At 37.1% G+C, this 13237-nt stretch overlaps 2 protein-coding genes across 6 annotated transcripts; one reads left to right on the forward strand and one right to left on the reverse strand.

The window, feature by feature from the left end:
• Nucleotides 1-302: 302 nt before the first annotated feature.
• On the reverse strand, nt 303-4350 carry LOC126377333 (mRNA turnover protein 4 homolog). 2 transcript variants are annotated; one of them, XM_050025041.1, is made up of 5 exons: nt 4333-4350; nt 1590-1730; nt 1266-1510; nt 789-1037; nt 303-548 (listed from the first exon to the last, which is right to left on the reverse strand). In XM_050025041.1, the coding sequence occupies exons 2-5, from the start codon at nt 1615-1617 to the stop codon at nt 339-341; spliced, it is 732 nt and encodes a 243-aa protein (XP_049880998.1). In that variant the 5' UTR covers nt 1618-1730; nt 4333-4350; the 3' UTR covers nt 303-338. The 2 variants fall into 2 exon arrangements, with proteins under 2 accessions (XP_049880998.1, XP_049880989.1); XM_050025032.1 differs by lacking the exon at nt 4333-4350 and having other exon boundaries at nt 1590-1765.
• Nucleotides 4351-6255: 1905 nt separating this feature from the next.
• Nucleotides 6256-11241, forward strand: LOC126377317 (14-3-3 protein zeta). Of its 4 annotated transcripts, none has more exons than XM_050025003.1 (5): nt 6256-6413; nt 8822-9157; nt 9792-9915; nt 10289-10452; nt 10780-11241. In XM_050025003.1, the coding sequence occupies exons 2-5, from the start codon at nt 8858-8860 to the stop codon at nt 10933-10935; spliced, it is 744 nt and encodes a 247-aa protein (XP_049880960.1). In that variant the 5' UTR covers nt 6256-6413; nt 8822-8857; the 3' UTR covers nt 10936-11241. The 4 variants fall into 4 exon arrangements, with proteins under 4 accessions (XP_049880960.1, XP_049880952.1, XP_049880970.1 ...); XM_050024995.1 differs by lacking the exon at nt 10289-10452 and adding an exon at nt 10020-10183 and having other exon boundaries at nt 6257-6413; XM_050025013.1 differs by lacking the exons at nt 6256-6413; nt 10289-10452 and adding exons at nt 6528-6695; nt 10020-10183.
• Nucleotides 11242-13237: the final 1996 nt, after the last annotated feature.

Here is a 13237-nt window from a genome sequence, read left to right on the forward strand (position 1 = left end):
AAAGTTCTTATTATTTTCTTAAGTAGTCACATAACATAATTATTAACAACCAGTGCAGCACCAACACCCACCAGCATTGGTGCAACAGTAGTGTTGTGACAGTATTGAATTTCCATAGTATTATGACTGATGTGGTTTGGCACTATATATTATTGTTAATCATTATTGCAACAAAACTGGTCCCCACTTGGTAGGGCACAAATGATATGGCATGTTAGGATTATCACTTGTATAAGGAATAAATCTGGAATTTCCTGTTTAAACGGGTTGTTGGCCACTTTTTATATAATTTAAACCACATGTTTAAGACTTATTTTATTACTAAACTATCTTATAAGCTATGTTTCATCTTCTTCCATTGCTTCATTATCATCATCTTCACTGTCATTTCCATCTTCTTGATCACTCTGCACATCCTGATCCTTGTGGAAACCTTTACCCTTTGTCCAATGACATTTCATCGTCACTTTGAAGTTCGCCATTTGAATACCAAGAAGTTTTAATATACTTGCTTGTTCTGGTGTTAATGGAACACCTTCTTTGCATACCTGGAATGAATTAAAACATAACGCACACACATTACCAAGCAATGTCTAGATAGGCTTTCAAGTGAGACTGGACAAAAGCCCTTGACCTTCACAATGTATTTAGAAAATGTGGAATTACTTATTACTGAAAGCATTCTGTTTATGTCGTTGTATGTTTTGTTTCCAGTCCAATGTAAAAAAGACACTTGACAAACACTAATTGCTTAAACTAACCAACTATAATTAGATAAAATGTATTACCTGGTACTCCTTAATTAGATGTATTACACCTCGTTCAAGTGATGTGGGAAGGCCAAGACGTCTGAGGTGAGGTTCTATTGTATGTGAAAAGTCTTCAAGAGGTCCTTGTGGTAGTATTACATCACGAGTTGCTTTGAATCCTGACCGTGCAAATTCCGTATCTTCATAATCTTCAAACCATTTTAAGACATCAGGAACATCTCTATTTGTCATAAGCAATCCACATTGGCCTTTCAATCTTTTTGACAACTGAAATATTTATTATTATATTATATTTATTTTATTATCTTTAAACAACTATTATGCAATGTAAAGTAGAATAATGGTGCAGATTCTGGCAGACCGTAACTTTACTTGACAGTTCTAACACTAGCTATTTCTTTCTTACACTTATCTATCATATGCAAAGGGCGGCACTAGTTTTAAACTGTGAAATTAAAATAAGAATAAATAATAACAATTAATGAGTGTTCTTACAAGGTTTAATTGGTCTTCAACTTCATCGCTTTTAGTTCTGCCTAATGCTACGGCCATAACTTTGTTTTTTCCAAAAAAAAATCTGGAGTCCTTCCATTCACTTCGCAAATCTTTCAACTTCGTATTGCGCATATTGTCCACAGTAAACAGAAAAATGTGTTCATATTTAGATAAAGATTTTCGGATATCCTCTATTGTTTTCTGTTTTAGAATAAGACCTTTCTTATTTTTTTTTGTGAGGGAAACTAAAATCAAAAGATGAATTAAAGAAAATGTATGTTAGCTTTACAATTAGGTTAACTTATACATAAAGATAAATATTACCTTTCTTGTCTCTTTTTGATTTCGGCATTTTTATTCCCTGACTTTATAACTAATTCAACAATTGAGTGGTTCAAAATTATCGGAAAATATGTAGAAACCTCTAACTAAAGAACACGTGGAAAATAAAGACATGTGAGTAGAGCAGAATCGAGTCCGGTTAATGTACATCCACGTAATGTACGACCTGATAATCCGTGTACATAACAATGTACACGGAATACGTGCGTGTACAATCCATGGTCGGGAAATATTGGCTGCGAATTATCAGTCCGTACACGGATTGCCCATCCGTGTAATGTACATCCAAATAATTGGAAGCCAAGATGGCGGCCACCTATTCTATCAGCCAATCAGGGGTCAGTATCATAGACACAAAACTCCATTGCTATGCGTCGTTTTAATTAGTTAACCGTGTAGCTACATTAGGCAATTTTTTATTATCATAATGTTAGACAAGGACAAAATATAGGCCCAATAGTGCCCTCAGCTTTATTTGTTGAAACCGACCACATTATATGGCTTTTTGGCGGGAACGGAAACGGTACGGCTGCTTTCTACATTGAATAATCTAAATAATTAATACGAAATGGTGTTTAATGGTCGCATTAAGTTAGTCGGAAGACATTCGCGAGTGTTATTATATCGGAGTATTCAATAAACAAAGTGTATCTGCCTATTTTCGCTTCGTGCCAGGAAACCGTTTCATAACTCGAAAGTTTATCCGGACTTTTGAGTTAATTCGTTTGGGGTTCGGAGTAGGAGTCTACTTCGAGGGTGGGGGCTTAGGTTTCATCATCATCACCTTTCATCATTTCATTAATCTATTTTTCAATTTGACATGGCTGTATGGGCATAGTTCCCTTTGCCTTACCCTTCGGGGAAAACCAAAATAAAAAAATAGTAGCTTTGTAGCAATTTTAGCCTTTTTCAGCCTAAATCGCCTCCCCTTTTCACCCTATAAAATTTATTTATTTTCAATTGGAAGGGGAATTTGAATATGATGAGTAGTGCTATTTATTATTTTATTTTTTAATGGATTGTTTTTTGGATCTAATGTAATCAGAGTAAATTCTTGCACAAATTGATGTCAGATTTTTTTCGTGACAATCACCCGCTTTCTATATCTAGGGCGTCGAGGAATGGAGTAAATGGGTGCATCTGAAATAAGAAACACAAAATAAAAAAATAATAATAACCTCACAACAGCTCTAAATTGACAGAAACAAATAAACATCCTACAACGCCACACCCATACCTAGTCCATTCTGTTGAGGGAATTATTTTTTTTTGTGTTCTATCTGTAGATAAATATGGAAAGTGAAACAACATCAAAATAATTGCCCATAATAAAATAATAAATAGCACTACTCATCATATTCAAATTCCCCTTCCAATTGAAAATAAATAAATTTTATAGGGTGAAAAGGGGAGGCGATTTAGGCTGAAAAAGGCTAAAATTGCTACCAACCAAAGCTACTAACTTCCAAGGCATATAATTCAATTTAAAAAAAGAGCTGTCATGTTCTATAAGAGCAGTTTCCACAGAGCAATTTTTTTACTATGGAACATTACCGTCTAGTGCGTAGCATCTCTACTTGGTCTGTGGTATAAATATATAAATATGCTCTTATAAAAGTAATTATAAAATATTAAAATAAACTGTATCCAATGCGTAAATTTAATTACCTACTGAAATGACTGGACTTTCATTTTATTTTTTATTATATTATATGGCCAGGTTTCAAGACTTAACCCATGTCGGGTGATGGTTTATTAACCAATCTATTATTATCACATAACCAATCCTTACAAAATCCTTATTAGTCTTGTAAAAATAATATAGAATATTTTCAGTTGCTTGTCTTCGCTGCACTGGCATATTGTAAAAATAGACAGCGAAATTGTGTTATTCCTGACTTTGGGTCATATGGACTGGGCAATTATGATTTTGGGTTCTTTCTGACAAAAAGAGTCTAGTATGAGGGAATGGTTTGTTAACCAATCCATTATCTACATAATCAATCCTTGTTAATCTACCGGTCAATTTATACAAAAATGTAGAATATCTTCAATTGCCTGTCTTCTCGGGTATTTTCCTGGCTTACGGATTGGGCAACCATATCTGACTTAAGATTTGTATCAAAAATTGTCTTATAACAAATGGTTCTAATTTAATTACCCCACAAAGGATTGTGCACGGGACTGAGTTTATGTATTATTGTAAACGTGAACAGCTGGTAAGCATGGCTCCTGTCCACAAACTTTTAAGTCCTGACAAAATTTTGATAAAACAACTTTCAAACCTCCAGACTTTTTTTATAAACTGTTTATTAGGATATACTAACATACTGTGATAAAAGTTAACGGCTCTTCGTTTGTTCGTACATTTATTTAAACGTATAAAAATAGAATAAAAAAACAAACGAGGTTACTAACAAGCCTGTTTGACACCGTTTCTCTCGCTATATCTTAATAGAGTACATTCCTACTGCGTGTAAACGTAGCACAACCACAAATAATAGATTGATCAATTAACCAATAGGCGACGAGCGCGATCGACCAATAGGAGGAAGTGTACACGGAATATTTGGATGGGCTTTATCACCTTGTGTCGCTTTTGTCCAAGGTGTTAATTCGCAGCCACGGAATGTACGCGATGATAATCCGTGTACATATGGTCACGGAATATTTGGATGTACAATACTCGGTTGGGCTTTATCATGGTCGTGCATTACAGTTTCCCGCAGAATCAACGCACAACGCACCGCGCACATTTGTGACAGTGACAGCTGATTCACTCTCGTAGGGATGTTAAAAAATAATCGATTTTTCATTTAATCGATTTTTATAATCAATGTCATATTACTCGATTTTTAACAAATCGATTAAATAAATTACGCGATTAAATCTATTTTCAAAAATATCAAAAAAAATATACGCTGCATGAAAAAACTCGAATAAGTTCATTATTACTTACAAATTGATTATATGAAAACCGCGCCATCTGTAGGTAGTATGTTCAAAAAAAATTGTCAAAATTTCCCTAAATTTTGTGAAATTTCAGACTAGAACTAGTGGACAACTTTTCTGCAGGTTGTGGCAACACTAGTAAGTTGTTTGTTTGTTGGTAGCATCTCAGAGTTGTTTTATATTTTTGTTTTTAGAACCGTACCGTCACCATTTGGTTTTTTCAATTGTCATTTTAAGTATTTCATTTTATAGTCAAATGTAAAATGGGACTGGACATTTGTGACAATTATTATTTTAAATTTTGTTATTGTTTAACTTAAAGATAGGAGACTTGTAGAATTTTATATAATAATAGAAAAAAAATGATTTTTCGCAAAAATCTATTATTTAAATCGATTATTGAGGAATCGATTAATATTGCATGAATAAAAATCTGACATCCCTACTTACATTTTTTTTTTGTTTAGGTTTTCCTTTCCCCAAAGGGTAAGGCAAAGGGAACTATGCCCATACAGCCATGTTTTACGTATTTTTTTTCTTGATGATTAATGAAATGATGAAAGGTGATGATGATGAAACCTAAGCCCCCACCCTCGGAGTAGACTCCTACTCCGAACCCCAAACGAATTAACTCAAAAGTCCGCATAAACTTTCGAGTTATGAAGCGGCTTCCTGGCACGAAGCGAAAATAGGCAGATACACTTTGTTTATTGAATACTCCGATATAATAACACTCGCGAATGTCTTCCGACTAACTTAATGCGATCATTAACCACAAAACACCACTTCGTAATAATTATTTAGATTATTCAATGAAGAAAGCAACTGTCCCAAAACTGTCCCATTCCCGTTTCCCGCCAAAAAGCCATCCCTACTTACATTCAAAAAGTTTTTGGTTTGGCGTATAGGCATAGGCAACGGGGAATATGTCATACGTCCGTCGAGTACCCAACTGCAACCCCAAGGACCAAGTATCATGCTGTACCCTAGCTGTACCTAAGCATTGTATTAAAAACGATCCACACACAATTCGTACATTTAAATAAATGAAGGCCATTTTGTTGTTTTCACAAAATTTACTATAACAACCTACAACATGTCCTCGAACGATAATATAGATAGATATTGTAGAATCAATTCTTTTGTTCCATCAGAGAGAGTCATAGGAGTCATATAATGAGGAACTTTCCAACTTCCCAAGCTACGTTCCTCAAGAACGTCGAAGCTGTACAATGCCATTTATATTGTTTTTGGTCAACGTAGCCTGAAAAGTCCCTTATTAAAATGATAACAGGACAGAGATATTAGTTTAGGGCCTAGTGTGAAAGAGATGTCAAATATGTCACTCTAATCTTGTTACGTTAATGAGAATATCATTACGTAGTTTTTTGTTTGACCGTATGTAGTTTAATTTGCCAATACAGCTAAAAATTTTTAATATAAATCGAGGTCTCACGATAACGACGTGTTTCCAACCTATTAATGTTATTGCTTACCATTTGAAATACGCGCGTAATTTGTGAATTTCCTGTCATAACTACTTGAACAAAAGTGCTTCTCTTCTCATTTTCTATTCGTTTTGAAATAGTATTCTGTCTCTTTTTTTTACAAGTATTAGAGCAGGACAGACTAATACTGAGATTCGAGAATGCCGTGAATTCTTTTCTCGTAGTTCCACTTTTGCCGTCACTCAATACGAAAATCAAGATGGCTGATTTACATGAGAACCCTCTTCCGTTTTTTGTTTCCCCTCTGGCCCCGCTGCCGTCAGTGTAGTGTATCGTTCACAGCAAGAGAAAAACTGAAATTGTGTAGCAATTTGCTAGTTTAATTACTTTTTTTCCCTTCCAACAAGTAAGTGAATTAAAATTATATTCAGTGGTTTTAATTTTGTGTTTATTGAAAGTGTCCAAGTATAGATGTCTTATTCTCTGTGACTGTGACGCATAGTTAGGAGTGCCCCTTGCAGCAGCCATTTTGCCCGAACCGGCGACACGATTCGCGGCGCGGTTAGCCATCATTCCAAATTTTTGTAATCTGAGATAAATGTTATCAAAATTGTGTTCATTCCTCCAAATTATTGTATAATAATTTGATTACCAAAATATAGTCTTCACTTGCGAGGAAATCTATCCAGTAAGTTACATTTTTGGGCTCTTTTACATGCCAGGTACATTCCTGCTTTATATTTTGGGATTGTTACAAATCAGTTGTTTTCTTGACTATAGTTATTCCTAGATTGTACAACTAAAGCTTATTTCACTTGGCTCTGTTTAAAATGCGTGGGCTTATTGAGCTTTCGACGAATTCTACGTAAAACCACCGACCATACTAGTGCGTCGTAATTTTGCCGTGCGTAGTCACGCCGTTATCTTGGTCGATAACGGACGATAGAATGTCATTGGAGTTGCTATGTGTGAATGTAACGTAAAAATTTAAAATCTTCCAAATTAGTCTTTGTTCTTTCATTGATCTCTACTCTAGCTATGAATCATGACAGAATTTCCGTTGTGTAATTTGTCGAGGTAGGTAGTTAAATAGTACATTGGCGTTGGTGTGGCGTAGCCCCAACGTGCAACGCCTTTCATCGCGATAGGCACGTGCGTGACATTGAGTTAGGCACACAAATGCTTAGATGATCATAGTAAGCAACTACACTCTGGAAATTTCTAGTGCTTGTTGAACAAAATACCACAATGTAAAATGATTATGGTAAACCTATTTCCTAACTTTGAAATGTCTTATGAATCTGTTTATAAACACATAATCTAAGATATGCTTCTCTTCGTCATTTTGTAAAAAAATAAAAATGTGGTATTATTTTGGACACCTACATGATTAATAGAATAACCCATATCAATTATTCACAATGCTACAAACTATCAAAATGTAATAACAGCAAATGTTAAATTAAAACAATCATTAGGGTGTGGCACTAATAATTCTCATGACCATTCCTGAGAATTGGTGGACATTATTAAGTCCAAAGAAATGCCACTTTTTTACTGTGCTATAAGATGTTATTTATGGTTATTACATATTGTATTATTTTTTAATCTACCTATCTATGGCTGATTTCAGACCAGAATTTAGTCAGCCTATCTCTAGGAACTATGTCTGGGCAACTTACCAAATGCTAATGTAGCTACTTATGTGAATGCTTGTCCATTATTTTTAAATGGACTGCTATAACCATAAGTAATTACAGAACATCATACTGCTGTTCTGCGCCCCTTTGTTCCGTTACAACATCCTAATCCCGTTCCAAAATCTCTACTTTGGTGGGAAACAGGCGTGAGTTTCTGTACCTATATACACCATCCCAATCACAGGACAAGTGAACTTTGGTTTTTTTTAATATACCTACCTACCTACATTATAGTGTCAAGTAGTATTATAATAAAGATTACTTTGACCCCTTGCTTAATATATGTGGCACTTTATTCTTTTGGATCGATCAAAAGCAATTTTAGCCATTGGCTCTCAACATGTTGGTGAGTAGAACTCAATGAAATGGCTATCTGTGTACCTACTCATTTCATAGGTACCTTACCTAATTAATTACCTATCAGGTTTGTTATTGTTTGTGTAAGGTGCTAGTCAGTCCAGTGCTTAGAGCTTCTATGCAGAATTGTAGATCTTGTTCAGAGAAAACACCACCTTTGTTGTAACTCTTACTGTTCTTGTTGTATTTATACAATTAATTTTATATATACCTTCCTACCTAACTTTAACATAGTGCATCTCGATTGCGTAGCAACAGGATTATAGTAGAATAGATAGATAAGGGTAGTAGTACGGCATGAGGTGAGGCGCCAGGCGGCCGGGCGCGGTGCATGAGGGGTGTGTATGAGGGTGAGGGGTGTGTGCAAGCGTCGCGCTAGTCGTATTTCGTCTGGAGTGTTTATCCCGCGTCGGCGGATCAATACCGGTGGCGCAGTGGCGGTGGCCAGGGCGGCGCGGCGACGGCGCGTGCCTTGAGTCTGTGAGATGCTGTCAAACCGAGCGGACGCTAATTCGATGTCGCGTTGTGCGTGAAGGCTGCTTAGAGCCACTTTGGATTTCCACATTGCGCCAGTGCGCTTGTAGGCCTCGTTTTTAAGGTGCGCCGTGTCACGTGATGACTCATTTACCCAAGTGCGATTCGCAACATAGCGAAAGTGACGCCTAACGATTAGTCTTTCTGAAAATCTCCATCTTGCATAGGCCCGTCATCGCTAAGAGAGACGTTTATTTCACGCGTGATTCGTACTTCGTTGCAGGGGCATCAGTGAAATAGTCCTCACCCATCGTCAACGATGTCGGTCGACAAAGAGGAACTGGTGCAGCGCGCCAAGCTCGCGGAGCAGGCTGAGCGATATGACGACATGGCGGCCGCGATGAAGGAAGTGACGGAAACCGGCGTCGAACTCAGCAATGAGGAAAGGAACCTGCTTTCCGTTGCATACAAAAATGTGGTGGGCGCCCGACGATCGTCATGGCGTGTTATCTCCTCCATTGAACAGAAAACCGAAGGTTCGGAAAGAAAACAACAGATGGCAAAAGAATATAGGGTAAAAGTAGAAAAGGAGCTCAGAGAAATCTGCTACGATGTTCTGGTAAGTTTCCATGTCAAACTTGAATCCTTGAAAAAATACAATTTTCACATAGGGATTTTCATTTGAATTTAATTGAGTTTTAACATTATCTCAATTTCAATCTTTGAAACTGATGAAAAATATTCTGCGCTGCATTAAGCAGGATTACTGTCGGTTGTCACCATCCTACGCGTATGACGTCATAATATTTTCGCGTCGCTAATTCGACGGATGATGCAAGCAACCAGTTCTCGTGGCCATTTCCTTCTTGATATGTTCATGGGCGTTATAACGTAGTAACGTGAATACATTATTTGAGAGCTTCCAGGGCGCGGTGCGGCTTTTCCGCGCGGGGGTGGGAGGGAGGGGTGACGTATTGCGCCGCGTCACTGCGCGCGCTGCTATCCCGATTTCGTTCATTGCCCTATCTTTTTATTAGACGTCGCATTGAACATTTATTACAATAATAACATTAATAACAGTCATATAATTAGAATAAAATATTTTTCGTCAGTTTATTTCATACATTAGCTTATTTGGTTGCTAGTAGTCACTTTTATTATTCATGAATGCGAAGGAACAAGTAGTATACAACATTATTACATTTAATTTGTTAATTATTTCAATTCACAAAGATTATTTCGATTTTTTTCAGGGTTTACTTGACAAGCACCTAATTCCTAAAGCTAGTAATCCAGAAAGTAAAGTATTTTACCTAAAAATGAAGGGTGATTACTACAGGTACCTCGCAGAAGTGGCCACAGGAGAAACCAGAAATTGTAAGTTTTTGGTCTGCTGAACAAAATTATATTGACTTAGCCTGAGATGGTTAACTTTAACAAAGAAAACATTCATTTTTCTAAACTGTCCTTCCATATTACAGCTGTTGTAGAGGACTCACAGAAAGCCTACCAAGACGCTTTCGAGATCAGCAAGGCGAAAATGCAGCCCACACATCCAATAAGACTGGGCTTGGCATTAAATTTCTCCGTCTTCTATTATGAGATATTAAATTCACCAGACAAAGCGTGTCAGCTCGCCAAACAGGTCATTATTTAGTGTCAGTTAGACATCTCTTTGCTGGCTGGCACGAGGTCGCGGCGCGCGGCGCGCTGGTGTAGGCTCGATACTAACGTGCTCGCTTGTCCCCAGCCGTCGTGGAGGACTCGCAGAAGGCCTACCAGGAGGCGTTCGACATTGCTAAGGCCAAAATGCAACCAACCCACCCCATCCGGCTCGGTCTCGCGCTCAACTTTTCCGTCTTTTATTATGAGATTATCAACTCCCCTGCGCGAGCGTGCCACTTAGCTAAACAGGTTTATAGAAATTGCAACGTTACGTTGATATGCGGTGTGCCGACATCAATTTCATAACATAATGTCATCCATACTAACTACAGAACGAAAATGCACTTACGCATTTAACTGTTGCATGGAGCAATGAGAGTAGTTTCAAAATAGTAATTTTGACTGAATTCACTAATCGTGTCGTTAGCATGGCCATTTAAAAGTAATTAACATTTTAATCTTCGATCCAGCCAGTATAAGAGTGTTTGTCTTAACTTTAGTAGTAATAATTTGAAATTTTTTTATTTGAGTTGATGAACATACGGCACTTGTACAATGCGATGTTGTGGCTTGCAGGCGTTCGATGACGCGATCGCCGAACTGGACACATTGAATGAGGATTCGTACAAGGACTCGACGCTGATCATGCAGCTGCTGCGAGACAACCTGACGCTGTGGACGTCGGACACGCAGGGCGACGGCGACGAGCCCGCGGAGGGCGGCGACAACTAACCGCGCGCCGCCATCACCCCAGCACACGCATTTGTTCTCATCGGTGTTTTATAAGAAAACGAGTAACATTCGAGAACGCCGCGCGGCGCGCGTCCCCTGCCGCTGTTGCGAGCCGTCGCTTGTAAAAAAATGTTAAAAATGTCGTTCGCAGCGGACCTTCACGTTCCGTCTAAAATTAAATGTTATGTGTCATCTTTGACGGTTTTGTATTTCTGTATTTACACTGGATTACAGATATCGAGCTGACCTGATGAATATAAATATTTATAACTTAAGTTATTAAAATTACGGTTTCTTAAGTTAAAAGTGTTTTCCTTTCAATTAGATTTATTAACAGCCTGGTCGGCCCCTGAAGTAACATTCCTTTCGCCGCATGTCCGCAGTGAAATGGAGATCATGATGAATGTTGTTTTAAATTTATGCAATTAGGTAATTAAAATTTGTTAATTTCGCCCAATGACCCAATCTAGATATTCATGAATTAATAAAACCCACAATCTGTGTAAGTAATGGCTGTATTAAATTAGGGCACAAAAAACTTGTTAGTGTCTTTATATGTGGTTTTTGTGATGTCCTCTTAAATTTTGAATATTACCAAAGGAAAACTAATGTCGACATTAACCATTTTGTTGTGCCCATCACTAAATAATAATAATAGCATTCTGAATTTTCAGGCATTTATTAGCGAAATAGTTTTTGTGATGGACAAAATATTGTAACATTCTGCTGCATTTTATCAGCCATTAATCTATTATATTTTTCATGTTTTCACCAATAAACTTTTGTATTAAATACAATTTTTAGTTTTAGAATCAATATTTAAATAAACCGCCACCTATTAACCCAAAAGGATGTTTATCTAAAACTGAGCATTTAAATTTAATGGTTAACCTTATTTTGTACTGAAAGTCTAAGAATATAATCACTACGTTTTACTTGGTCTTTGCCCAATTGCATTACAAGATCGCAAATATAAAATTCAGTCAGAAAAACATTTCACATTCCGTACAAAAAAATCAAAGAATTTCCATCTGAAGAAAAGCGGTAGTTTTGACGGGGATACACAAAGTCTTGATACTCTACATAGTTGAAGCATCCTGCCCTTGAACTCTTCAACCCTCACAAATCACCCTATTCATTTTAATCCAAGTAGTATGTATGCAGCCACTATGATCGTAGGTTCATATTTTCCTAAAATATCTGCGAGCTGGATCGACGGAATCATTATTAATTCTAAACAGAATGCATACTTTTCGCCACTTCAAGCATGCATTTTGTCAATGGTTATAAGGAATTTGGATTAGTTAATAGCGTTTTTTCTACGCCGCACAACTATCGATTAGTCCATTTGAACTGCTAGTCGCTCCTAGCGGGGGTGAGCGGCCATTTGCAAGTTAATAATTGAATCACATCGCATTTTCATGTTGATCACCTTGTCATTGATGTTCCTAGTATACATACATTACTTGCCGAAAACATACATTAGACAATGTGATCTCGATAGGTATGTCAACTAGAGTGCGAGAGATGATATGTAATAAGCTAACAAAGGAAGAATGTTCAAGTATCATTAATTTCTACTTTGTTTCCCGTCAAATGTGGAGCGCCTGTCAGTTTATAAAGTAATCTGAAAGTATTAAAAAAGTAGCTATTTGGTCACATCCCGAGGGACCTCGTCGGTCATCTGCAGCCCCGAAAACAAGAATGCATCTGTAAGTTTTCCCAGTAATACTTTTGAGACTAGCACCTACTTAGTGTGAATCATAGAAAAGCAATCCTCTCAAATACATACATAAACTCACCCTCGTAACTGCTAATGAGGTGGGCAGAGCTACAAGTAGTCTGAAGGCATCTTGCAGCCACTTGATACGAAGTTAATGAATAGGGAGACGGGATCAGCCCAGTGTGTAAAAGACCGTCCAAATCCGTTGATTTTAATGACACCTCAGAGAAGACAATGTGTCGACATGCATCTGAACACGCTCTTATGTTTTTTTATTATTCTAGGTCATATAGAAGCAAATGTCTCAATAACCAGTGCGACTCTAGGATACGTAATTGGGTACTCAATTCCCACTGAAATCATCACATCACTCAGAAGCTTAACATTTATTATAGGTCAAAGACAAACTTCCTATTGCACAATCAATAATAGCTTGTTTTTTACATTTAATAATTAACGTTAAATTTTAAGTAGGTAACTAAAATGTACTTACCATTTTTAAAATGTCATTTTGGTCCTTCGAGCCGGATATAAACCACCGCCAATATTTCACCCGAAGTTCAAGGGCGTTAAAAATCT

The sequence above is a fragment of the Pectinophora gossypiella genome, chromosome 2 (genome assembly GCF_024362695.1).
Source record: "Pectinophora gossypiella chromosome 2, ilPecGoss1.1, whole genome shotgun sequence".
NCBI classification, from domain to species: Eukaryota; Metazoa; Arthropoda; class Insecta; order Lepidoptera; family Gelechiidae; genus Pectinophora; species Pectinophora gossypiella.

Bases quoted from the DNA above. Each gene is read 5' to 3' on its own strand.
- LOC126377333 (XM_050025041.1), bottom strand. From the start codon at position 1,617: ATGCCGAAATCAAAAAGAGACAAGAAAG. The intron at 1,511-1,589 runs GTAATATTTATC...TTTTGATTTTAG, and splicing joins ATCAAAAAGAGACAAGAAAG to TTTCCCTCACAAAAAAAAAT. The intron at 1,038-1,265 runs GTAAGAACACTC...TAAATATTTCAG, and splicing joins TTGAAGACCAATTAAACCTT to TTGTCAAAAAGATTGAAAGG.
- LOC126377317 (XM_050025003.1), top strand. From the start codon at position 8,858: ATGTCGGTCGACAAAGAGGAACTGGTGCAGCGCGCCAAGCTCGCGGAG. The intron at 9,916-10,288 runs GTAAGTTTTTGG...GCTTGTCCCCAG, and splicing joins CACAGGAGAAACCAGAAATT to CCGTCGTGGAGGACTCGCAG. The intron at 10,453-10,779 runs GTTTATAGAAAT...TGTGGCTTGCAG, and splicing joins CGTGCCACTTAGCTAAACAG to GCGTTCGATGACGCGATCGC.